Source organism: Schistocerca gregaria, chromosome 8 (assembly GCF_023897955.1).
Source record: "Schistocerca gregaria isolate iqSchGreg1 chromosome 8, iqSchGreg1.2, whole genome shotgun sequence".
NCBI lineage: Eukaryota > Metazoa > Arthropoda > Insecta > Orthoptera > Acrididae > Schistocerca > Schistocerca gregaria.
The window spans coordinates 203,434,507-203,461,692 of NC_064927.1; the positions used below are offsets into that span (position 1 = coordinate 203,434,507).

A 27,186-nucleotide genomic window follows, 5' to 3' on the forward strand; every position below is an offset into this window, starting at 1 on the left:
CTGGTTTTAATTCTGGCACATGCTATGCGCTCACTTTCAGACCAGCTATATGACGTCGTAACTGTAGAATACTTCAATACCTACTGCACTTGAAAACAAATTGTAAGGCCAAAATTGACCAATCGTGCAAAATGTAATAAAGTGAATATTTGGGATAAACAGGTGATGTAAAAAAACTCCAAAAATGCCCTTAAACTTCTATATGTTGAATGAAAGACAGTTTCTATATACCAATAAAATACTGTTAAATAAAAAAAAGTCTGCTGCAATTAGGATTTTGTGTTGAGATCTGGCAGACTTTCCAGCTCAAATTGGTATGCTGTACCTTAAAAAATTCACTGCTTTTGTCAGTTGTCCAAATACGGACTTAAAGATTAGGAATTAATTATGGTTTACTTGTTTAAGATCATTTTTTCTGTGATTTTCCAATTGAGAGGAAAGCAACTATAATACTGAGAATACTTTAACTATGGCACAAGTATGGTGATGGAATTTTAACAATTTGCCCAGTAAGTTTAGGGTGGTTGCAGTATACTATTCTGTTGGAAATTCAAAAAGAAGTGTCACATTTAAAAACTCTCTCTGCATGATTGTGCTAGTAAATAAGTGGCAATATTTTGTTACATTTGTGATGTTGCATTTCGTGTTATTTATTGGCCTGGTGAAGGTAAATCCATTATATGATTGTTAGGTTAATCAGTCGGAAAGTGTGTGTTTAGTCCAACCTGAAGCAAGTGTAATTGGGTCTCGTTATTGCTACTGCTTTATTATTATTATTATTATTATTATTATTATTATTATGTCCTTTTTCAGATTGTGTACAAGCTGATTGACTTGGGGTATGCCAAAGAGCTTGAACAAAGCAGCTTATGTACTTCTTTTGTTGGCACCCTACAGTATCTGGCCCCTGAGCTCTTCACAAACAAGCCGTAAGTTTTTTTCTAGATACACTGCAGTTCTTTTGTGTACAGGTCAAAACTTTTTGCTACATGCTAACATTAGTATTATAATTTTCCAGCTTTTGTAGTGTCAGACATTTATTTATAGATTTCTGTTTTCTAAATTTGTGTCATGTGTGAGGGTTCAAATAAAGGTTGCTTTCAAAATATGTGTAATAACTGTATGGCATCACTTATTAGACAGTAAAACTTTTGTGCTCTGCAGTCAGTGAGTGCCAAAACAGTCATCTACATCTGTACTGTGAGGTGAATCGGAGAGGCTATGCTCTTTTGTATCAGCTGTTCTTGTTTCTTCATGTTCGATTCACATTTGGAGTGCATGAAGAATTTTGTTCCTATGATACTTATGTGAGTGATACATAGTGGGTTGTTATATATTCCTAGAGTCGTCATTTAAAGCCAGTTCTTGAAATTTTGTTAGTAGACTTTCTTGGGATAGTTTATGTCTATCTTTGAGTCTGTCAGTTCAGTTTCCTCAGCATCTCTGCGACTCTCTCCCATGGATCAAACAAACCTTTGACCATTTGTGTTTCCCTTCTCTGTATATGTTCAATATCCCTTATTAAACCTATATGGTATGAGTCCCACACACTTGACCAGTATTCTAGAATGGGTCACAAGAGAGATGTGTAAGCGATTTCCTTTATAGACGAATAGCACTTCCGTAGTATTCTACCAATAAAGTGAAATCTACCACCTACTTTATCTGCGACTAAGCCTTTGTGGCCATTCCATTTCATATTCCTACAAAGTGTTACAGCCAGGTATTTGTAAGAGTTGGATGCTTCCTGCATTTCATTGATATTATAGTCATAGGAGGCTTTTTTTGTGAAATGCACACTTTTACATTTCTGAACACTTAAAGCATGTTGCCAATTCTTGTCCCACTTTGGAATGTCATTGAGACATGTCTGAATATTTATGCAGCTTCTTCCAGGGAGCGCTTCATTATAGACAAGTTTATCATCTGTAAAAAACCCGAGTTTACTATTAATATTGTGTGCAAGGTCATTAATATACAACACGAACAGCAAGAGTTCCAAAACACTTCTTTGGGGCACACCTGAAGTTCTGAAGTTCCGTCTACATCTGAACCTCCATCCAAGATAACATGTTGCGTCCTCCCTAACAAAAGAATCCTCAATCCAGTCACAAATTTCACTTGGTACCCCATATTATTGTACTTTTGACACTAAGCATAGACGTAGTACTGAGTCAAATGCTGTTCAGAAATCAAGAAATACTACAACTACCTGACTGCCTTTATCAAAAGCTTTCAGTACGTCATGTAAGAAAAGTGTGAGATGGGTTTCCCATGATTGTTTTTTTAAATCCGTGCTGATTGGCATACTTGAGCTTGGGATATGTTTTAAGATTATACAAAAAATGGTTGTCAAACATATTGGGCGGTAGTTCTGTGCATCTCTTTACTACCTTTTTGTGTGATCTGTGCTTTCTTTGAACTACTGGGCATGGCTTTTTGCTTGAGGGATCTATGATAGCTTATAATTATGAGAGGGGCTAACTGAGCTATAAATTCAGTATAAAGTCTGGTAGGATACATTGGGCCCTGGAGATTTGTTCAGTTTTAATTATTTCAGCTTTGTCTCAACACACTTGTTTCACTTATACCTTGGTCAGCTGAACATTATGACCACCTACCAATATCCTATATGTCTACCTTTGTCATGAATAACAGCAGTGACACATATTGGCATGAGAACAATAAGGCCTTGGTAAGTCACTGGAGGGAGTTGGCACCACATCTGCTCACATAAGTCATCTAATTCCTGTAAATTCGAGGTGGGGCGGGGTGATAAGCTCTGACGCCACATTTGTGTACATTTAAGATGATTCAATCAGGTTCAGATCTGGTGAGTTGGGAGACTAGAACATCAGTTGAAAATCACCACTGTGTTCCTCGAACCATTTCAATGCATTCCTGGCCTTGGCACATTGCCTTGTTGAATAATGCCATTGCCATCAGGAAATGTGATCATCGTGGTCTGTATCCAGTGCACAATACTTCTTGGCATTCATGCTGCCTTGCACGAACTCCACTGGACCCATGGATGGCCACTTGAATGTTCCCCAGAGCATAATGGAGCTGCCACCAGCTTGTCTCTGTCCCACAGTAAGGGTGTCAAGAAGCTGTTCCCTTGGAAGACAATGGATTTGTGTGCTCCCATCAGCGTGGTGAAGAAGGTATCAGGATTCTTCAGACCATGCAGCGCTCTGCCACTGTACCAACATCCAGTGCTCATTGCAGTCATAGCCGATGTCTTTGGTGTTAACATTGGAACATGCATAGATTGTCAACCAAGGGGGCCCATCGTTAGGAGTGCTCAGTACGCTGTGTATTGAGACACACTTGTACTGTGCCCAGCTTTAAAGTCTGATGTTAGTTGTGCAACAGTTGTCCTACTTTACCAGTCTGCCCAGCATGTGACGTCCGCCATCTGTAATGAGGGACAGTTTCCCAACCCCGTGACGTCTGGACATGGTTTCACTTTGGTTTCTCTACATGCTGACGATACTCACCACAGCACTCCTGAACACTTGAAAAGTTGTGTAGTAGTCCGAAATGTTTGTGCTGAGCCTCCAGACAAACACAGTGTGCCCTCAGTCAAACTCAGATAGCTCACCTGCCTTCCCCATTCTAATCGTGGAAAGCACGCTCATTGATACTACAGGCACTGTGCTTGTGTCTAACTAGCAGTTATTCCTTGCCAGGTGACGCTGCTATTTCTTGGAGGTGTTTATATAATAAGTAGATGAATGGTCATTATGTTCTGGTTGATCAGTGTATTTTCAGTTGTTGTTGTTGGTGTTGTTCTTGTTGTCATAGTCTAAAGACTGGTTTTGTACTGCTGTGTCTTGAACTGTGTGTGATGAAGCAAGCTGAGACATTTTTACTTCCCCTCTTGTTTTGCCATCTGCCTCCTTAACTTCATTTTTTTCCACTTTTAACTAATTAACATTAACATACTTGAGTATAATCTGCATCTTCATAAAAGAGAGAAATTGGCCCTCAGTATTAAAGAACAGAACACCAAATCTAATTTTTTGCTTAGTTTTAGGTATGTAATTGATTTTCTAATTTATTTCGACTATTCCTCCTTAGTATCTTTTGTTATAGGATGAAATCAGTTATTGTTTCGTAACTTAAATTCTATTGTTCACGTGTAAACAAAAATAAATTATGTACTAATTATAAACATTTGAAGGAACAACTAATAGTATTCTTAAAGAATCTATTTGGCTCTATTTGAAAACATGTTAGCAAAACCAGCCCTTTATTAACTCCAAAGTAATTAACAGTTTTGTCAGAAGTATTGCTTGCATAATGATGTTTGTTAATTTCATCATTTAAACAAGTAATTCAGCTTAACTCCTGTAGTAGAAGAAACTGTTGAAAAGAACCAATTTTTTGATGTATTCAGTTAATCGAATGAGTTAAATTTCAATTGTAATTTCTGTAAATTTAACTTCAAACTATGTGTAGTTACAGTACCTATTATTGTGAGGATATATAATGTCCCGGTTTTTGGAGTCGAGACAGTCAGTCCATGTATGAGTTTCAGATGAGAAACCTATATTGGTTAGAACAACAACAATGCTTCAACTTAACTGTGAAATAAATGTTTCACTATTAGGTCGTTCATTAAAACAATGACTGTGTCTGCTCCATATGTACCTTTCTATTCTTCTAGATCTGTGAACTTTGTGGTTAGGTTTTTACTGCTCGTAGATGTTCAACAGGAAACTGTTGTAGCAGTATGTGGATGTTTGCCTGCAACCTATTAATGAGGTGTATCAAAAGTTAAACAATAGTGCACTGGCTATATATAACCTTGTATTATTGGAGGATTGTAAACAGTGAAAGTAAACTACTCTGAAATGCAAGTGTGCACCAGTCGGCTACATCATTTACAGTAGACAGTACAGCACTTCCACTCCCTATTTTTTTCAGCCAGTACATCGACACCAAGGACAAGAAACGAAGAAACAAAGCAAGGAAAATTGTCACAAATTCTCTTCATCTCTGAATAACTACTGCAAGCTACATCTTTTTGAATCTGTGTACTGTATATATTTATTTACTTCCCCACACTATCCTCCAGAACTAAACGGGGGATCCCTTGACATCTCAGAATGTGTCCTGTCAGCTGTTCTTTTAGTAAAGTTGTGCGACATATTTCTTTTCTACCCAGTTCTGTTCAGTATCTCCTTATTAGTTAAGATGTACCCATGTTTTTTTTCCATAGCTAATCTACCTTCTATAGCCTCTTTATCGTGACCATTATCAGTTATTTTGTTGCCCAAAATAGCAAAACTGATGTATTACTCTAAGTGTCACATTTCCTAATCTACGAGGGTCAGTCAAAAAGTAATGCCTCCTATTTTTTTTTCTACGTTTAATTGTCAGGAAATTTAAATGCAATTACATAGGTTGAAAACCACAACATTGAGGATCATTTTGTCATTTTTCAATGTAATCTCCGCCCATCTCTACAGTTTTGGTCCATCTTTGAACAAGGGCATGTATCCCAGCACGGTAAAAATCACAGCTCTGCTTCCTAAGCCTTTGACGCACGGATGTTTTGACGGCCTCCTCATCTTCAAAATGAATCCCACGATGAGCTTCTTTTAGTGGCCCGAACAGATGGAAGTCTGATGGTGCCAGGTCAGGGCTGTATGGGGGATGAGGCAAAACTTCCCATCCAATTTTGACAATCTCGTCAGAGGTGTGACACCTGGTGTGTGGTCTTGCATTGTCATGCAAAAGAGGAACATCTGCCATTGATTTTGTTGGGCGAACTCGCTGAAGACGGGCTTTAAGTTTTTTGAGGGTTGTGATGTATTGAACAGAATTTATTGTGCATCCCTGCTCCAAAAAATCAACCAGAATCACACCCTCTGTATCCCAGAAAACTGTTGCCATAACTTTCCCTGCCGATCGCACAGTTTTGAATTTTTTCTTCCTCGGCGAGCTTGTGTGACGCCACTCCATTGACTGCCTCTTTGATTCGGGTTCAAAAAAATGCACCCATGTTTCGTCCCCGGTCTCAATTTTTTTCAGAAACTCATCTCCCTCCAAACGGAAGTGCTGCAAGTGTTGGGAGGCTATTGTTTTCCTTGCCTCTTTATTCTGATCGGTTAACATTCTTGGAACCCACCGTGCACAAACTTTTGAGTACCCCAATTGTTTAATAATCGTGATCACACTGCCTTTACTAAGAGAAATAATGCGACACACTTCATCTGCAGTCACCCGACGGTCACCACGAATGATGTCATCAACTTGCTGAACGTTGTGTGGAGTCACTGCACTCACCGGCCTGCCGCTCCGCTTTTCGTCAGTCAACGGTGTTTGCCCTTCAGCTTCCTTACAACGACGAACCCATCGTCTAACAGTGCTGACATCCACTGTCACAACACCATACACCTTCTTCAGTCTTTCATGAATGCGTATGGGCGTTTCACCTTCTGCATTCAAGAATTCAATCACACAACGCTGTCTCAAACGAACATCGATGTCGGCCATCTTACAAACTTCTGCTGTGCTGCCACCTGTTGACACAGAAAGTTACTACTGCAGTGGATTGCAGAAGAAGGTTTGAGGAATGGCGCCAAATTCAAATTTTTCACTTAACTTAATTTTTTTAAGTAGAAAAAAAAATGGGAGGCATTACTTTTTGACCGACCCTCGTAATTCCCCTAGCTTTAGCTAATTTAATTCGACTAAATTCCATTATCCTTGTGTTCCTTTTGTTGATGTTCATCAGGGATAGGCTACAACTCTGTCTCACTAACTACTCAACCACTGCTTCTCTTTCAAGCACACCAACTCATATAATTGCCTTCTGGTTTCTGTACAAGTTGTAAATTGCCTTTCACTCTTTGTGTTTTACCCCTGCTACCTTTAGAATGTCAAAGACAGTATTCCAGTCAACATTGCAAAAGCTTTCTTTAAGTCTGCAAATGCTATAAATGTAGATTTGCCTTTCCATAACCTATCTCTAGGAGATGCTGAGGGATCAGTATTGCCTCGCACGTTCCTACATATGTCTAGAATTGAAACTGATCTTCCCGGAAGTCAGCTTCTACCAGCTTTTCCATTCTTATGTAAAGAATTTGTGTTAGCATCTCACAACCATGACTTATTGATCTGATTGTTCGGTAATATTCACACCTGTGAGCATCTGCTTTCTTTGGAATTGGAGTTATTGAATTCTTCTTAAAGTCCGAGGGTATTTCACTGGTCACATGTATCTTGCACACCAGGTGGATATCAGTAGTTCTGATAGAATGTTGTCTTGCCCAAAGGTCTTTTTTTTTTTTTTTTTTTTGAAGTAGATCTTTCAGTGCTCTGTCAAGTTCTTCTCACAGTATCATATATCCCAGCTCTTCTTCATCTATGTGTCCTTCTCTTTCTTCAAGTTCATTTCCATTGTATAGCCCCCCTGTGTACTCCATCCATCTTTCAGGTTTCCCTTTGCTTAATACTGGTTTTCCATCTTAGCTCTTTTATGTTAATATGGTTGTTTCCCTTTTTTCCACAGGCTTCTTTAATTGTCTTATAGGTGGTATCTATCTTTCCTCTAATTATATATGCTTCTAAATTCTTACATTTGTCCTCTAGCCATTCATGCTTAGCCATTTTACACTTTCTGTCAGTCGCAATTTTTAGACGTTGTATTCCCTTTTGCCTACTTCATTCACGGCATTTTTATATTTTGTCCTTTCATCAGTTAAATCCACTAACTTTGGTGATACTCAAGGATATCTATGCCTCCTGTTTTTACGTAGTGGAACCTCTGCTGCCAAAACTATTCATCTCTCAAAACTACCCATTTGTCTTCTACTGTATTCCTTGCTCCCGTTTCAGTCAATCCTTGACTAATGCTCCCTCTGAAACTCTCAACCACCTCTCATTTTTTCAATTTATCTGTTCTCATATCCTTACTTTCACACATTTTTGTTGTTTTTTCAGTTACAATCTACAGTTCATAACCAATAAATTGTGGTTAGAGTCCACATCTGCCACTGGAAATGTCTTACAGTTTAAAACATAGTTTCAAAATCTCTGTCTTGCTGTTACGTAATCAATCTGAAACTGTCCAATGTCTCCAGGTCTCTTCTACGAATGCAGCCTTCTTTCTTAAACCTTTCTGTGGTAACAAGGATTAAATTGGGGCAATTTTCTTGTGTTTTCCTTTGTAAAGGAACATTTGAAAATGGAGTTAAGCACTTTAGCTTCTGCTTTGCTACCTTCACAAGTGATTGGACATGAACCTTGGTGCCACTAACAGGCTTTACACACAACCATAATTTCTTTGGATATTGTGAAAGATAATTTGACAGTATTCTGCTATGGTAGTCATTGAAGGCTCCACACACTGCTCTCTTGACAGCCAAATACATTTCATTCAGCATATCTCTATCTAAAGCCCTATGCTTTCTTTTACACCTATTATACAGTAGTTTCTGTTTCTTTAGAAGTTTCTTTATAGTGACTGTATACCATGCAGGGTCCGTCCCATTATGAACTGTTCTACTGGGAACATATCTACATTGTATATAGTCAACTACCCTTTAAACTTGAGCCATAGTTTCTCTGTGTGCTCATGTCCTGTGCTGAAAGTTTTTAGTTCTCATTGAGATATGACTCTACCACTTTTTGTCTGCTTTACTGAACATATATATTTTTCTACTTGTTTTAGTTGTCCTTTGTATTTTGATAAACATCAGTCCCTGTTAGGCTGGTTCCTTTGAAAAAGCATTAGTGATTTCATGCTTCCCTCTTTTTCCAGTCTAAGCTTGGGCTCCATGTATAATGATGTTGCTATCAGTGTAATCATGTCTGTGTTGTGCATGAAATTCATATTGATATGACCATAAATGAAAAGAGCAATTAAACAAACTTCTGTTGTAGATCTCCATAACCTATGATGATACATTCATAAGTCTGTAAACCTGGCACTTGCTTTAACTAAACTATGTGAAGCAGTACAGTTATGAGAACACTGGGCTTGTTCTTGGGAGTAACAAGATACAGATTACCATTTAGCCATCCAGATACAGGCTTTTGCCAAATCATACACTATGAAGATGTAGGCATTTTTAATTTTTTTTTTAAAATGTGGCCATGCATACATTTTCCATTCTTCTCAAATATTGACCCGATGCAACTGTTTGTGAGGTCTCACCACACCAGTCCCACAGAAACTCATCTTTTCTTTATTAAACGATGATACAACCTTTTGCTTTCTCAACAACGCTAACTTATTGACTATATATGGAGGGACAAATGTGATCAATTTGTATGTGATTATGTAATAATTCATTGCTAATATTGTTTGGATACATGCCCAAGTTTTTAGTTTGAGATGTTCATTGTAGTTCAGTAATTACCTGTGAAACGCAACTGTGCATCTGTCGGCTGTATCATTTACTGTAGTCAGTGTCGAAATTACAAACCCCATTTTTCAGCCAGTGTAGCTACACAATGCATCGATACCGACGACAATCAACAAAGAAATAAAGCAGGTGAATGTCACAAGTGTGTAGCTAGTAGGTAGGAGATGTGTTGTATTATTACTGCTTAGTTTTCAAAGACGAGAAAAATCGGCTTAGTTGCAAAACTGTAAAGCATTAACAGAAATGAAAATCAGGTGTCTGTATTGTTGAGAATGATTTAGAGGTTCACTTGTTTCTTTGATTAATAATACAATGAATTTATTTTAATGTCCCAAGACCGCTACAAGGAACAAACTGTATATTACAGTTGTGTTGTTGTTGTTGTTGTTGTTGTTGTTGTTGTGTTCAGTCCAGAGACTGATTTGATGCTCTATCGTGTGCAAGCTTCTTCATCTCCAAGTAACTATTGCAACCTACATCCTTCTGATTCTGTGTAGTGTATTTGTCTCTTGGTCTCCCTCTATGATTTTTACCCTCCACGCTGCCCTCCAATACTAAATTGGTGATCCCTTGATGCCTCAGAACATGTCCTACCAACCGGTCCCTTCTTCTAGTCAAGTTGTGACACAAACTCCTCTTCTCCCCAATTCTGTTCAATACCTCCTCATTAGTTACGTGGTCTACACATCTAATCTTCAGCATCCTTCTGTAGCACCACATTTCAAAGCTTCTATTCTTTTCTTGCATGAACTAGTTATCGTCCATGTCTCATTTCCATACATGGCTACACTCCATACAAATAGTTTCAGAAAAGACTTCCTGACACTTAAATATATATTCGATGTTAACAAATTTCTGTTCTTCAGAAACGCTTTCCTTGCCATTGCTAGTCTACATTTTGTATCCTCTCTTCTTCGACCATCATCAGTTATTTTGTTCCCCAAATAGGAAAAGTCATCTACTACTTTAAGTATCTCATTTCCTAATCTAATTCCTTCAGCATCATCTGATTTAATTACTAACATTTCATGATCCTCATTTTGCTTTTGTTGATATTCATCGTAGATCCTCCTTTCAAGACACTGTCCATTCCATTCAACTATTTTTCTATGTCCTTTGCTGTGAAAGACAGAATTACAGTGTCATTGGGAAACCTCAAAGTTTGGATATTAATTCCTACTCCACATTTTTCTTTTGTTTCCATTACTGCTTGCTCAATATACAGATTGAATAACATCGGGGAGAGGCTACAACCTTGTCACACTCTCTTCCCAACCACTGCTTCCCTTGACTCTTACGACTGCCATCTGGTTTCTGTACAAATTGTGAATAGTCTTTGCTCCCTGTATTGGATCCCTGCCATCTTCAGAATTTAAAAGAGAGCATTCCAATCAACATTGTCAAAAGCCTTCTCTAAATCTACAAATGCTAGAAATGTAGGTTTACCTTTCCTTAGTCTATCTTCTGAGTTAAGTCGTAGGGTCAGTATTGCCTCACGTGTTCCATTATTTCTACAGAATCCAAACTGATCCTCTCCAAGACCAGCTCTGTCCAGTTTTTCCATTCGACTGTAAAGAATTTGTGTTAGTATTTTGCAGCCGTGACTTATTAAACTCATAGTTTGGTCATTTTCACACCTGTCTACACCTCCTTTCTTGGAAATTGGAATTAGTATATTCTTCTTGAAGTCTGAGGGTATTTTGCCTGTCTCATACATCCTGCTCACCAGATGGTAGTTTTTTGTCAGGGCTGGCTCTCCCAAGGCTATGGTGTCTACTCTTCGGGCCTTGTTTCGACTTAGCTTTTTCAGTTCTCTGTCAAATTCTTCACGCAGTGTCGAATCTCCCATTTCATCTTCATCTACATCCTCTTCTATTTCTGTAATATCACACCCAAGTACATCGCCCTTGTGTAGACTCTCTGTATACTCCTTCCTCCTTTCAGCTTTCCCTTCTTCGCTTAAAACTATTTCTCCATCTGAGCTCTTGATGTTCATACAGGTGGTTCTCTTTTCTCCAAAAGTCTCTTTAATTTTTGTGAAGTCAGTACCTATCTTACCCCCTAATGATATATGCCTCTACATCCTTACATTTGTCATCTGGCCATCATTGTTTAGCCATTTTGTACTTCCTATCAATCTCATTTTTGAAACATTTGTATTCTCTTTTTCTTACTTCATTTACTGCATTTTTATATTTTCTTCTTTCGCCAACTAAGTTCAATATCTATTCTGTTGCCCATGGATTTCTGCTAGCCCTCATCTTTTTACCTACTTGATACTCTGCTGCCTATACAATTATATCTTTCAAAGCTACCCATTCTTCTTCTACTGTATTTCTTTCCCCCGTTCTTCTCAACGATTCCCTAATGGTCTCTCTGAAACTCTCTACAATGTCTGGTTCTTTAAGTTTACCCGGATCCTATCTCCTTAAATTCCCATCCCACGTTTTTGCACTTTCTTCACTTTTAATATACAGTTCATAACCAATAGATTGTGGTCAGAGTTCCCATCTGCCTCTGGAAATGTCTTACAATTTAAAACCTGGTTCCTAAATCTCTGTCTTGCCATTATATAATCTATCTGAAACTTTCCAGTGCCTCCAGGCCCCCTTCCACATATATAACCTTCTTTCATGATTCTTCAACCAAGTGTTAGCTATGATTAAGTTATATTCTGTGCAAAATTCTACCAGCCGGCTTCCTCTTTAATTCCTTATCCCCATTCCATATTTGCCTATTACTTTTCCTTCTTTTCCTTTTCCTACTATTGAATTCTAGTCCCCCATGAATATTAAATTATCGTCTCCCTTCACTATCTGAATAATTTCTTTTAACACATCATACATTTCTTCAATCTCTTCGTCGTCTGTAGACCTAGTTGTGATATAAACTTTTACTACTGTGGTAGACATGGGCTTAGTGTCTACAATAATGCGTTCACTATGCTGTTCATAGTAGCTTACCCGCCCTCCTATTTTTTTATTCATAACTAAACCTACTCCTGCATTACCTCTATTTGATTTTATATTTATAACTCTGTATTCACCTGACCATAAGTCTTTTTCCTCCTGCCACCAAACTTCACTAATTCCCACTATATCTAGTTTTAACCTACTCATTTCCCTTTTTAAATTTTCTAACCTACCTTCTTTATTAAAGAATCTGATGTTCTATGTACCGATATGTATGATGCCAGTTTTCTTTCTCCTTGTTACGATGTCCTTCTAAGTAGTCTCTGCCCGGAGATCCAAATGAGGGACTATTTTATCTCCAGAATATTTTACCCAAGAGGACGCCATTATTATTTAACCAAAAAGTAAAGCTGCATGCCCTTGGGAAAAGTTACAGCTGTAGTTTCCCCTTGCTTTCAGCCATTTGCAGTACTAGCACAGCAAGAACATTTTGGTTAATGTTACAAGGCCAGATCAGTCAATCATCCAGACTGTTGCCCCTGCAACTACTGAAGGGGCTGCTGCCTCTCTTCAGGAACCACACGTTTGTCTGGCCTCTCAACAGATACCCCTCCATTGTGGTTGCATCTACAGTATGGCTATCTGTATTGCTGAGGAACGCAAGCCTCCCCACCAGCAGCAAGGTCCATTGTTCACGAGGTGGGGGGAGGGGGGGGGGGGGGGCAATATTATAATTTTTTTTGGCTCATCAGTCTTCTGACTGGTTTTATGCGGCCTCCCATGTATTCCTGTCCTGTGCTAACCTCTTCATCTCAGAGTAGCACTTGCAACCTATGTCCTCAATTACTTGCTGGTGTCTTCTAATCTTTGTCTTCCTCTACAGTTTTTGCCCTCTGTAGCTCCTTCTAATACCATGGAAGTCATTCCCCCATGTCCTAACAGGTGTCCTATGATCCTGTCCGTTCTCCTTATCAGTGTTTTCCACATGTTCCATTCCTCTCCGATACTGTGCAGAAGCTCATCATTTCTTACCTTATCAGTCCACCTAATTTTCAAAACTCATCTGTAGCACATCATCTCAAATGCTTCTTCGATTCTATTCTGTTCCGGGTTTCCCACAGTCCATGTTTCACTACCATACAGTGCTGTATTCCAGACGTACATTCTTAGAAATTTCTTCCTCAAATTAAGGCCGATATTTGATATTAGTAGACTATTCTTGGTCAGGAATGGCCGTTTTGCCATTGCTAATCTACTTTTGATGTCCTCCTTGCTCTGTCCGTCATTGGTTATTTTACTGCCTAGGTGGCAGAATTCCTTAACTTCATCTACTTCGTGACCATCAATCCTGATGTTAAGTTTCTCACTGTTCTCATTTCTATTACTTCTCATTACCTTTGTCTTTCTTCTATTTACTCTCAATCCATACTCTGTACTCATTAGATTGTTCATTCCATTCAGCAGATAATGTAATTCTTCTTCACTTTCATTCAAGATAGCAATGTCATCAGCGAATTGTATCATTGATATCCTTTCACTTTGTATTTTAATTCGACTCCTGAACCTTTCTTTTATTTCCACCATTGCTTCCTTGATGTACAGATTGAACAGTAGGGGGGTGAAAGGCTACATCCTTGTCTTACATCCTTTTTAATTCCAGCACGTCATTCTTGGTCGTCCACCCTTATTATTACCTCTTGGCTGTTGTACATATTGTATATGACCCATCTCTCCCTATAGCTTACCCCTACTTTTTGCAGAATTTCGAACATCTTGCACCATTTTACGTTGTCAAATGCTTTTTCCAGGTCGACAAATCTATGAACGTGCTTCCATTATTAACCACAATGTCAGAATTGCCTCTCTTGTGCCTTTACCTTTCCTAAAGTCAAACTGATCGTCATCTAGTACCTCCTCAATTTTCTTTTCCATTCTTCTGTATATTATTCTTGTAAGCAACTTGGATGCATGAGCTGTTAAGCTGATTGTGCGATAATTCTCGCACTTGTCAGCTCATGCCGTCTTTGGAATTGTGTGGATGATGTTTTTCCGAAAGGCAGATGGTATGTCGTCAGACTCATACATTCTACACACCAACATGAATACTTGTTGCTACTTCCCACAATGATTTGAGAAATTCTGATGGAATGTTATCTATCCCTTCTGCCTTATTTGATCGTAAGTCCTCTAAAGCTCTTTTAAATTCTGATTCCAATACTGGATCCCCATATCTCTTTTAAATGGACTCTAGTTTCTTCTTCTATCACATCAGACAAATCTTCCCCCCTCATAGAGGCTTTCAGTGTATTCTTTCCACTTATCCACCGTCTCCTCTGCATTTAACAGGGGAATTCCTGTTGCACTCTTAATGTTATCACCCTTGCTTTTAATGGCAACTTTCCTGTACGCTGAGTCTGTCCCTTTGACAGTAATTTCTGTTTTGATGTCTTCACATTTTCCTGCAGCCAATTTGTCTTAGCTTTTCTGAACTTCCTATTTATTTCATTTCTCAGCAACTTGTATTTCTGTATTCCTGATTTTCCCAGAACATTTTTGTACTTCCTCCTCTCATTGAACAATTGAAATATTTCTTCTGTTATCCATGGTTTCTTCGCAGTTACCTTCTTTGTACCTATGTTTTCCTTTCCAACTTCTGTGATGGTCCATTTTAGAGATGACTATTCCTCTTCAACTGTACTGCCTACTGCGCTATTCCTTATTGCTGTATCTATAGCGTTAGAGAACTTCAAACGTATCTCGTCATTCCTTAGTACATCCATATCCCACTTCTTTGTGTATTGATTCTTCCTGACTAATGTCTTAAACTTCAGCCTACTCTTCATCACTACTATTTTGTTATCTGAGTCTATATATCTGCTCCTGGGTACACCTTACAAGCCAGTATCTGATTTTGGAATCTCTGTCTGACCATGATGTAATGCAATTGAAACCTTCCCGTATCACCCAGCCCTTTTCAAGTTTACCTCCTCCTCTTGTGATTCTTGAACAGAGTGTACGCTATTACTAGCTGAAAGTTGTTACAGAATTCAATTAGTCTTCCTCCTCTCTCATCCCTTATCCCAAGCCCTGTAACCTTTTCTTCTACTCCTACCCTTACAACTGCATTCCAGTCCCCCATGACTATTAGATTTTCATCCCCCTTTACATACTGTATTACACTTTCAATGTTATCATACACTTTCTCTATCTCTTCATCCTCAGCTTGCGATGTCGGCATGTATACTTGAATTATCGTTGTCGGTGTTGGCTTGTTGTTAATTCTGGTAGGAACAATCCTGTCACTGAACTGTTTACAGTAACACTCTCTCTGCTCTACCTTCCTATTCATAACGAATCCTACTCCCGTTGTACCATTTTCTGCTGCTGTTGATATTACCCTATACTCACCTGATAAAAAATCCATATCTTCTTTCCACTGCACTTCACTGACCCCTACTATATCTAGATTGAGCCTTTGCATTTCCCTTTTCAGATTTTCTAGCTGCCCTACCATGTTCAAGCTTCTGACATTCCATGCCCCGACTCGTAGAACATTATCCTTCTGTTGATTATTCAATCTTTTTCTCATAGTAACTTCCCCTTTGGCAGTCCCCTCCCAGAGATCCGAATGGGGGACTACTCCGGAATCTCTTGCCATTGGAGAGATCATCATGACATGTCTTCGATTACAGGCCACATGTCCTGTGGATACATGTTACGTGTCTGTAATGCAGTGGTTTCCATTGCCTTCTGTATCCTCATGCCATTGATCATTGCTGATTCTTCCGTCTTTAGGGGCTGTTTCCCACCCCTAGGACAAGAGTGGCCTGAACCTCTGTCCGCTCCTCTGCCCTCTTTGACAACGCCGTTGGCAGAATGAGGGTGACGTCTTATGCCAGAAGTCTTCAGCCGCCAATGCTGATTATTAATCAAAATTTAAGCAGCGACAGGATTTGAACCTGGGACCGAAGACAATTTTATTATAACCACGGGTAACAACATATATTACAGTTATGTGAGTGAAAATAGAAGTGTAGGAGTTTTTTGAAATTAGTGAGCTACAATGCCACTTAAAGATGAAGATACAAGGATTATGTTGTTTTGGTGGTGTTGTGATAGTGCCACGACTTTTAACAGTGCCGCCACGACAGTACGCACAAACGGCGATAGAGGCGCTCCGCAAATCGGATGAGCGCGGGAGCGCCACCTAGCTACGAACGGCACCGGCCGCATGTCACGGCACAGCAGTCGAATACGAGAGACAGAGTTGTAATCATGTGGCCAGCTATTGTTTCTAAGAGAGTGTGTGAAAATCCACGCAATTATTGTGATTAAAGGTTATAACACTTTTTGGCGACGAGGTCGGGATATTTTCACTGCTTTGTGGATTTGCGTGTTCGTGACGGGGCAGACATGGAACAGCTTATGCAAGCGCTCATTGAACAACAAACACAGCTGACGGCAGCGATTCAGGCGTTGTCGACGTCGCTTACTCTTCGTCTGTCTTCCTCTTCTCCGCCTCCATTCCCTCCTTACGACGAGGCCGCTGAAGACTGGGAGGATTATGAGAAGCGTTTGCGGCAACACTTCTTGGCTTTCGGCGTTGTCGACGCTCCTATGTGTAAGTCGTTATTTCTATCTTGGATTTCCCCTCGAATCTATCAGCTGCTATCTCAGTTAGCCCCTCTGCGGGAACCAGCCTCCCTGTCCTTCCAAGAAATGTGTGACTTATTGTCTGCCTATTATCGAAAAAACACCCACGTCGTTGCCGCCCGCGTGGCGTTCTACCAGTGTCGTAAACAGCCCCATCAATCTTACCGGGCTTGGGCGGTGGAACTACACGGCCTGAGTAGGAAATGTCAGTTTGTCACGGACACTCATCACGAGTCTTATGCTGATTCAATGGTTAGGGATGCTATTCTACGGCTTGCTCCTGATAAAGAAGTTCGGCAACGTGCCCTACAACTGCCAAACCCGTCGTTGTCGGAAGTTCTAAGCATCGCTCAATCCTTTGAAGTGTCTCACGCTGCTGGCGCGCAAATAGACGCGTGGTGTGATGTAGGCGCTGTACAGTCAACTCTCGACAAGGACAATTTGCCTGTTGCACAGGAGAACGAAGATGTGGCGGCGGTTCACTCGCGTAAACAACGTCGCGTTGGGCCGCAACGCTCGCAGCGAAACCAGCAACCACAGAAGCTGGTTCGTTCCGCGCTTCCTTCTTGCCCCCGTTGTTTCGTACAGCACGACAGGGCAGCGTGTCCAAAACGTTGGGCCACGTGTAATTCATGTAGGAAAAAAGGCCACATTGCTTCTGTGTGTCAGTCCCATAAAGTTCCTGTCGACGAGGACGAGGCGTCGGACATGGATGTTCACTGTGTGCTTTCTCAAACAAATAAGTTGTTTGTTACTGTTCGTGTTCTGAATAAAGACATCCGCATGCAAGTGGACACTGGCTCTGCAGTAACTCTCATTAATTCTCGCACGTATTTGGCGTTGGGCTCCCCTCCTTTGTCTCCAGTTACGCGCAATCTGAGGACTTATAATCAGCAGAAAATTCCTATCATGGGCCAGTTTGATGCTTCCACTGCCTACAAGTCTGTTGTTCGGCCCCTCACGTTTTATGTGGTGGATCATGCGGGCACTGAAAACCTGTTCGGTTATGATGCTTTCCAGTTGTTCGGGTTCTCCATTGATGATGATGTGCACCTCATATTTGAGGACATTCCGTATCAACAGCTGGATGGATTGTGTTGTGAATTTTCGTCCGTGTTCTCTGCTGGTCTGGGTTGTGCCAAGGATTTTGCAGCCCACATTACTCTTAAACCTACGGCTCGCCCTAAGTTTTTCCGGGCACGCCCTATTCCGGTGGCGTTGCGTGCACCTGTCAAGGCTGAGCTAGACAGGTTAACAGCTTCAGGGATTCTCCTTCCGGTTACCTCCAGCGAATGGGCATCGCCGATCGTGGTGGTTTCTAAACCAAACGGGAGTCTGCGATTGTGTGGTGACTTTAAAGCCACTGTCAACGCTCAGAGCCTCATTGACACTTATCCTCTTCCTCGTCCTGAGGAGTTGTTTACCAAGCTCGCTGGGGGCCAGTTCTTTTCCAAACTTGACTTATCGGAGGCGTACCATCAGTTGCCGTTGGACGCTCCTTCCAAGGAATTTCTCGTTATCAACACTCCTTGTGGGTTGTATCAGTACCAGCGATTACCATTTGGCGTCGCTAGCGCACCGGCCATTTTTCAGCGGTTTTTGGAACAGCTCACGGCTTCCGTTCCCGGCTGCATAAACTATCTGGATGACATTGTTGTCACGGGAGCCTCCACTGCGGAGCACCTTCGTAATTTACGTTCACTGTTTCGGGTTCTGCATTCGGCAGGGTTGAGGTGCAATCTGGACAAGTCACAGTTCTTCCAACCCTCCATTGAGTATCTTGGTTTCCACTTGTCCCGTGAGGGCATACGCCCTCTCCGTAAGCACGTTGCGGCCATTAACGCTCGACCCCGGCCGTCTACGGTCAAAGAACTTCAAGCGTTTCTCGGCAAGATTGCTTATTATCACAAATTCATTCCATCCGCAGCAGCGGTAGCTTATCCTCTGCATCAGCTGTTACGCAAAAACGTCCCCTTCTGTTGGTCCGACGGGTGTGAGCAGGCTTTTGTCCGCCTGAAGGCTCATTTGCAGTCGGCGCCTTGTCTTGCCACGTTCCGTCCGGGTCAGCACTTGGTTCTGGCGACTGACGCGTCACAGTATGGCCTAGGGGCTGTTCTCGCCCATCGGTATGAGGATGGGTCGGAACGACCCATTGCCTATGCTTCCAAGACCCTCAACGAGGCGCAACGGCGTTACTCTCAAATCGAAAAGGAGGCGCTCGCTATCATTTATGCTCTAAAAAAGTTCAGCGGTTTTTTGTATGGTTCTAAGTTTCACCTCACCACCGACCACAAACCGCTGGTCTCTCTGTTCAGCCCCTCGGCGTCACTTCCGGATAAGGCAGCTCACCGCCTGCAACGTTGGGCCTTATACTTGTCTCGTTTTCATTATGAGATTCACTATCGCCCCACGGCCCAGCACTCCAACGCTGATGCATTGTCGCGATTGCCGATGGGCCCCGACCCTGTTTTCGATCGTGATGAACTCCTCTGTTTCCACATTGATGAGGAAGAACGTCGTGCGGTCGAGGGCTTTCCACTTACAGGTTCGCAGGTCGCATCAGCTACTGCGCGGGACCCGGTCCTGCGTCGGGTGATCGGTTTTGTTCAATGAGGTTGGCCGGACAGGACCAGGGGCCGGGCATCGGATCCCCTTCGCAACTACCATGCCTTGCGCCTTCGTCTGTCTGTTCGTGATGGTGTTGTTCTTCTGGCCACGGATGGCGCATCTCCACGGGTCGTGGTGCCAGCCTCTCTTCGCAAAGAGGTTCTCCAACTGTTGCACGGAGGCCATTGGGGTATTTCTCGGACTAAGTCCCTGGCCCGCAGGCATGTTTATTGGCCCGGCATTGATTCGGACATCGTCCATATGGTTGCTGCATGTGGCCAGTGTGCTCAACAACTGGCGGCACCTCGTACAATGCCCTCTCCGTGGCCTGATCCGGCTCAGCCATGGGAACGTGTGCACGCCGACTTCGCTGGCCCCTTCCTCGGTACTTATTGGCTACTGTTGATTGACGCCTTCTCGAAGTTTCCATTTGTTGTTAGATGTCCGTCGCCCACCACTGCGGCGACGACGCTGGCTTTGTCCAAAATCTTTGCGCTAGAAGGTCTTCCATCCACGATCGTCACGGACAATGGCCCTCAGTTCTCTTCGCAGGCCTTCCGTGATTTTTGTACTGGACAAGGGATTCATCATGTTACCGCACCTCCCTTCCATCCGCAATCGAATGGGGAGGTCGAGCGCCTTGTCCGCACTTTCAAATGCCAGATGAAAAAATTCCTTAGTGATTTTTCCACAGATGACGCCCTGCTGCAATTTCTGAGTTCTTATCGCTTCACGCCTCTGGGTGATCGCAGCCCTGCTGAACTCTTGCATGGCCGCCAACCGCGCACTCTACTGCACCTGCTTCACCCTGTCAGGCCTTGTACTGTGTCCCCTAGTGCAGGAAAATACTCGGTGGGCGCCGACATGTGGGCACGAGGGTATGGATCTCGCCCTAAATGGATTCCAGGGGTGGTCAAGGCTCTTCGCGGCCGCCGGCTTTGTGAAATCCGTACGGGCGACGGCACGGTTGTTCGCCATTACGACCAGATGCGCCCACGAGCGGTGGCCACGCCTGTGCCACCGCCCCATCCTTCGCCTCCACCAGCTCGAGACGCCAGTCCTGTCGCTGCTGCCGATCTACCGTCCGTGTTGATGCAGCCGCCGTCGCTCCCGCTTCCAAGTACTCCGGAACCGGCCCCAGTCGCGACGCCGCCTTCTCTGGGACCCATCTCGCTGGAGCACACTCCCAGGTCAATGACACCTATGGATGCTGCTCCGGAGTTTTCACCCATCATCTCATCCAGGAGGCACGTTCCACGCACGAGCTTCCGTCCTGGACATTTTCGACCATACTCCCGTGTCTCTGCGCGGGATCTCCTCGGGGCCTCACAAGAGGCCATGGATGTCTCTGCGCTGTCCATGTCTCCAAGGAAGTGAGTGTTCATTTTTTTCAAGGGGGGAAAAGTGTTGTGATAGTGCCACGACATTTAACAGTGCTGCCACGACAGTACGCACAAACGGCGATAGAGGCGCTCCGCAAATCGGATGAGCGCGGGAGCGCCACCTAGCTACGAACGGCACCGGCCGCATGTCACGGCACAGCAGTCGAATACGAGAGACAGAGTTGTAATCATGTGGCCAACTATTGTTTCTAAGAGAGTGTGTGAAAATCCACGCAATTATTGTGATTAAAGGTTATAACAGGTGGTGCTTTTATGTTTTCTTGGGCTATGTGTTAGCTTCACACTGTTGTTGATAGATTGAGATGCTGTGCAGTACAGCTTTTACTTCTGTAGTAGATTTGAAGCTTAAGGTAGAACAGCTGAGAGTCACGAATAGTGGTGAAGTAGTTAATTTGTTCAGGATTTAGACTACTCAAGGGGGTGAGTGTACAAGGAGTAGCTTGTATAAAACTGATCCATTATACTTACATGTAGCTTTTTGGAATGTGATTAAAAGTGTGATACAAGTAAAATTAAACAATGTTGTATAAAGCAAGTCTGTACTCTACCTGACTATTGCTGGTAAGGAGTGTACAATGTTTGCTATTATTGAAGGTGGAGGAGGTTATGTAATGGAGTCACTATTATTGAAACAATGTTTCATCATATTCCAGATGAATAATTTTTGTAGTGTGTTGTTTCGTCCTCAGATGTGTTAGTCTTTAAAATGTACTGTATGGCATTAAGATGAAAAACAGTTAACTTAGGGAATAAACTGACCCGTAAAGTTATGCTGACATTGTGCTTAAGTGCAGCTGTTAAAATTTGTCTGTATGAACACTTTGAAGCGAAGTATAGCAAATTAAGGATAACAGGAAAACATTTCAAATTTATCGTTATTGGTCAATGAAATTGATGGTAATTTGGTACTTTGACAGACTTGCTTATGAAGTGTGATATGTAACACACAATCTTGCAAGACTAGACTGTGAACCAGATTGGGATCATATCTGTGCATAGTATTAATGACGACTGACCAGACCTAGTTCTTCATAAAGATAAAATACTCACTGTCGTAACATGAAAATACAAAGAATAAAAGTATTCATGATTTGCAGTCAGGTGAACTACTTGATTTTCCCTTACACCTTACGGTAAAAGACAGTATGATGCCAGGAATGATATCAGGTTCATAGAATAATAATTGCTAGTTCATGTAATAGGTGAATGTTCTTTCTGTAGTAATTTGAGTAATACTAGGGAGGGGGAACAGGGTTGCAGGGGGGGGGGGGGGCAGATTGAATATACTGATTTACAGTAGCAGTAAGTGCAAAACATGTGAGGTAGGGCATTGATAACCAAATTACAGCGTCAGTCTTCCTTAGCATTATTACAAAACATTGCAAGTGTGATGGTTGGTAATTTTTGCTACCGACTCTATGCAACTGAGAAAGAAATGTCAAAGCAGGCCACTTATTACCAATAACTGGAAGAAAGGTTGGTATTTACTCTCTGGTTCTCAGCAATTGGAAAATTCTCGCTGTTTAGGACTATGGTTGATAAAGATACATTCACAATACACAGTCATTAACGTAATGGCTGTTATAGGCTTAGTATGACACACTGCTTGATTATTATCAGAAAATAATTTGTGTACAATGTGTATCTTTTGCTGCAGCATTAGAATAAACTTTTTTTAAAGTCAGGGATAATTTATTTACATCAATTAATTCAAAACAAGTGATGGGTTACAACAATTCTTCAAATATAACATGTACGTAACAAATACTGTATACTTCACGGAGTGCAGTGTATAGATCTTGTGCAGTGTTGGCTCATATATTATTTGTACAATAACAGTTTCTCATCCAGCTAAAGTAAATATCTAACAGATATGGTGTGTAAATGTAAAAACAACATTTTCTGTCATTTACAGTACTAATGCAGGCCTCAGAGCAAAATTAAAAAGAACAGATTAAATGAATCAAATGTGTTGTTTTGTTATAGCTATACCAGCTCAGTGGACTACTGGAGTCTAGGTCTTCTTTCTCATGAAGTGATTACAGGAGTAAGACCCTTCTTACCTAACATGACTCCAGCTGCATGGTAAGTCAATTGAGTATATATAAATCAACAATGAAAGGGATTTTGTGTGTGTGTGTGTATAAGTAAATGCCTTTAAATATGTCTGCTTGTGTCTGTGTATGTGCGGATGGATATGTGTGTGTGTGTGTGTGTGTGTGTGCGAGTGTACATCTGTCCTTTTTTCCCCTAAGGGAAGTCTTTCCGCTCCCGGGATTGGAATGACTCCTTACCCTCTCCCTTAAAACCCACATCCTTTCATTTTTCCCTCTCCTTCCTTCCTTCCTTCCTGACGAAGCAACTGCCAGTTGCGAAAGCTCGTAATTCTGTGTGTGTGTTTGTGTGTTTTGTTCATGTGCCTGTCTGCCGGCGCTTGCCCGCTTGGTAAGTCTTGGAATCTTTGTTTTTAATATAAGTAAATGAAAGTTATGATTTCATGTGCTTGACAGTATTATGATTTTCTTATAATGTACACATTGTCGTCTGAGCAGCAGCATTCCACTGGGAGTTAAAATGTGTCCTTAAACTCTCTGTGTTAGTCACGTGCCAGGATGAAGGTAATGCTTGCTACACCTGTGGTATTCAAATAAGTTTCACATGCCCCTTGGCTTGTGCCAAATTGCAAACATGTCTGAAAGTCAGATTACCTTCAATTCGGAAAGCGGTTGTACTCAGCAACTGTTATGTTGCCTTGTAAATTATGGATTGCAGCAATCAGTCGCTCTTTTTAAATTTTATTATTCAGATCTAGATTACTGCTATAAGCTAGTCATTCTCAATGCACTATTAATTTAACTCAATGCATGTAAGTCCCTGATGGATCAACAGGGACTTACATGCATTGAGCGAAAACAATAGTGCGTTGAGAATGGCTAGCTTCTAGCCGAAATCTAGATCTGCGTAATAAAATTTAAAAAGGACGACTGATTGCTGCAATCTATAATTTACAGGTCAGAAAGTCTTCTGGTTCTGGTGGGGAATGCATTCAATTTTCTGAACTGGGGCTAGTGAGCACCACCACCTGTCCCTTATCATCATAAACTCTGGACAGGCATCAGCTAGTACCAAGTACGAGGGTAATCCCTAAAGTAAGGTCTCCTATTTTTTTTATAAGTACAGAACTCTGTTTGTGTGGCAGTTGGTCAGACTGTTATGAAGAGTGCTTCATGTGCTGTGTATAAACATGCGCACGCCGCCCTGCGGGGCTCAGTTCTGGCTCGGCAGCCGTTGAGAATGGAGTTCCCGTTGGATGCCAAGTGCGAATTGCGCGCATATATTCGGTTTTTTAATGCAAAGGGGAGTGCGCCAATTGAAATCCATTGCCAATTGACAGAAGTGTATGGTGAGTCGTGCATGGATATCAAAAATGTTCGTAAGTGGTGTAGAGAGTTTGCAACTGGCCAGACCGAATTTCACGACGAACAAAGGAGTAGGAGACCGTCAGTTTCTGAGGAGACAGTGTTGAATGTTAAGCAAAGCATGTGTGAAGATCGGCAGATCACCGTGGATGATCTCTGCACATTGGTTCCTGAGGTTTCCCGAAGCACCGCTCACAGAATTTTAACGGAAACATTGAACTACCTGTGCACAAGATGGGTGCCACACATGCTGACTGAGGACCACACGTGGGAAGAAGTTGATGCTTCGTGCGCATTTCTTCACCGCCATGTAGCCAAACAGGACAACTTTCTGCACTCAATTGTCACGGGTGATGAAACCTGGGCATACCACTTTACACCTGAGACCAAGCAACAATCCTGCCAGTTCATAACTTTCTGAACAGCATGGCGGCAAGGTGGTATGACATGGGCATACAAAAACTGCGACAGTGTCTACAAAAATGCATCGACAGAAATGGTGATTATTTCCAAAAATAGCGAAATGTTCAAGCTGTAAACTGATGTAAACCATTGTAGAAATAAACAGTTCTATGTACTTATAAAAAATAGGAGACCTTACTTTTGGGATTACCCTCGTAGTGTGACATTGGAACATTGTGTTTCACAGGAAACGGATTTCTGACAAGAGTAAAAACCTCTTTGAAAATGCTTTGACCTCAAGGCATGTTATGCATGAATTAGATGGATGGTTGTTGGGGTGAAGTAGTCATGGGAATGCAAGCCACCTTTCAGTTATGTTAAGCTTAGTTACTAGTGAAGCAAACACAAGCGAGTGAGCATCCTTTTTGGTGCCAGTATGCAAGCGCAAATGAATAGCATTCTGTCATGTTTGGTTCGCATTCGTAGGTACTCACTTATGTTCAGTTAGTTATCAGTCTCTCAGTAAACCATCAAAGGAAGTTTGCACATACCATGCGTTGGTGCTCTCTTTAATTTCAACATCACTGAGAGAATTGATTTTCACAGTCTGCTGTTTTGTGCACAAATTAAATTTGCTGTTGAATAAGTTGCATGACCAATGGAATATAAGAAGAGAATGTAATATTGCTGGTAGATGAATGTAGATATCATAGACACATGTGGGGTCCAAGGGGACCACAGCACCAAGTGCCAAACAAACTGAAATATGCTTGCTAAGAAACTGGTAAAGCATTCAAATATTCAAATGGGGACAGGGGAAAGACAAATTCATTAATTGCTCCTTTCTCGCTGGAACAGAATGAGGAGGTTTATGCTTTTGTGTCTCTTTTTATTAAAAAAGAACACCACAGAAAATTTCATTCAAAGCCAACAAATGTGAATATGTATTTATTATGTTGATTAATGCAAAATTAAAAACAGCCAGAGACATCAGAGAGGTCTGGCTTCCAAACAAGTGTATACACAAGTGAATTTAGTCAGCGGTTACCTTATCTTCTCGCCTCGAACACCAGAGTCGCTATTCTCATGGCTTACATTGATAATTGCTGCAATTACGTCTCTCTCTCTCTCTCTCTCTCTCTCTCTCTCTCTCTCTCTCTCTCTCTCTCTCTCTGTCTTTCTCTCACCCCCCCCCCCCCCCCCCCACACACACACACAATTAATTGTACTATATTTACACTATCTTCCTTATACATACTTTAATAAAATACCAAGTGCTACACATGTGTCACTGAAACGATCAGGAACTATTTTACATATAGTAGCTATTGAAGTACTCATGTTACTGTCTCCAGTTGTCTAGAAACGGAGAATAAATCCTAATCTTTCTTCAGGCTGTATTGCTCGGTAATTTGCAAAATAATGGGAATACACAGCACTCTGCCCGGGCTGTACCACGTTGTCAACAGTGAATCTTCTAACACATGAAGAACTGAACCATTGAGTGAATGGGCAGAGAGAGAGAGAGAGAGAGAGAGAGAGAGACAAACAACTACCTGGTTGTGGTGGCAGAATATTAGCAGGTCTGGCTTCCAAACAAGTGCATACACAAGTGAATTGAGTCAGCAGTTATGCCCCTGCGGGTCTGGGGCTTAGAATATGCCCGAGGTATTCCTGCCTGTCGTAAGAGGTGACTAAAAGGAGTCTCTCACATTTCGGTCTTTATATGATGGTCCCCTTTCTGGTTTGACCACCATTTTTCCAAATTTTCCTGAAGAGCGAGCCAATTGGGGAAGGGCACCTTATGGTGCGTTGTGTCCATCATGCACTGAGACCTCTTGCATCCTTCGTCGACGTGAATCTGCACTTCCGCTCATTCTTCAGCTGTTGGGCGAGGTCACCTTCCTGGGTGCGTTTTCTTTCATCCACTGTGCAGTATCATTTTCTGTGCTGATGATGATAATGGACTTGTTTGCTTGGTTGTACCTGATATCCAGCACGGTTACCAGCCCATTGTGGTAGGGCTGCTACATAAACTGTTGCTTGTAGCCCCCTGACCACACAGGGATCATTCTGCTGATGTCTGCACCGTAAACTCCCTACATATGCCAAGGAGTGGATGCACATCACCTTGGGGCATCGGGACTCTTGGCAATATCCATCCTACCAGGTGGCCTTTGCTACAGGTGGGTGGCGCGCATGGGGAGGGCCCATGGTCAGAGTGGGTGGCATCAGGGCGGATGATGCGCAGTGAAGCGTATCACATCATCACTTACTGGTGATCACACACCAGCAGTCTCTAAGTGTTCCAAGTCACAGTACAGTGCAAGGAGGTACAATCCTAAATCATCCTCCTTCCTGGCCACACCATGGGAGGAATACCAGGCTAAGGATGGCAGCGAAGCTT

At 41.9% G+C, this 27,186-nt stretch overlaps 1 protein-coding gene across 5 annotated transcripts in view; it reads left to right on the plus strand.

Moving 5' to 3' along the window:
- LOC126285416 (inhibitor of nuclear factor kappa-B kinase subunit alpha-like) overlaps window positions 1-27,186 on the plus strand; it is a 166,347-nt gene that overhangs the window by 42,029 nt on the left and 97,132 nt on the right. For all 5 annotated transcript variants that reach the window (XM_049984780.1, XM_049984778.1, XM_049984779.1 and 2 more), the window contains 2 exons: window positions 814-929; window positions 22,945-23,043. In XM_049984780.1, the coding sequence (XP_049840737.1) occupies window positions 814-929; window positions 22,945-23,043 (215 nt within the window). The remainder of the gene's footprint in view (window positions 1-813; window positions 930-22,944; window positions 23,044-27,186) is intronic.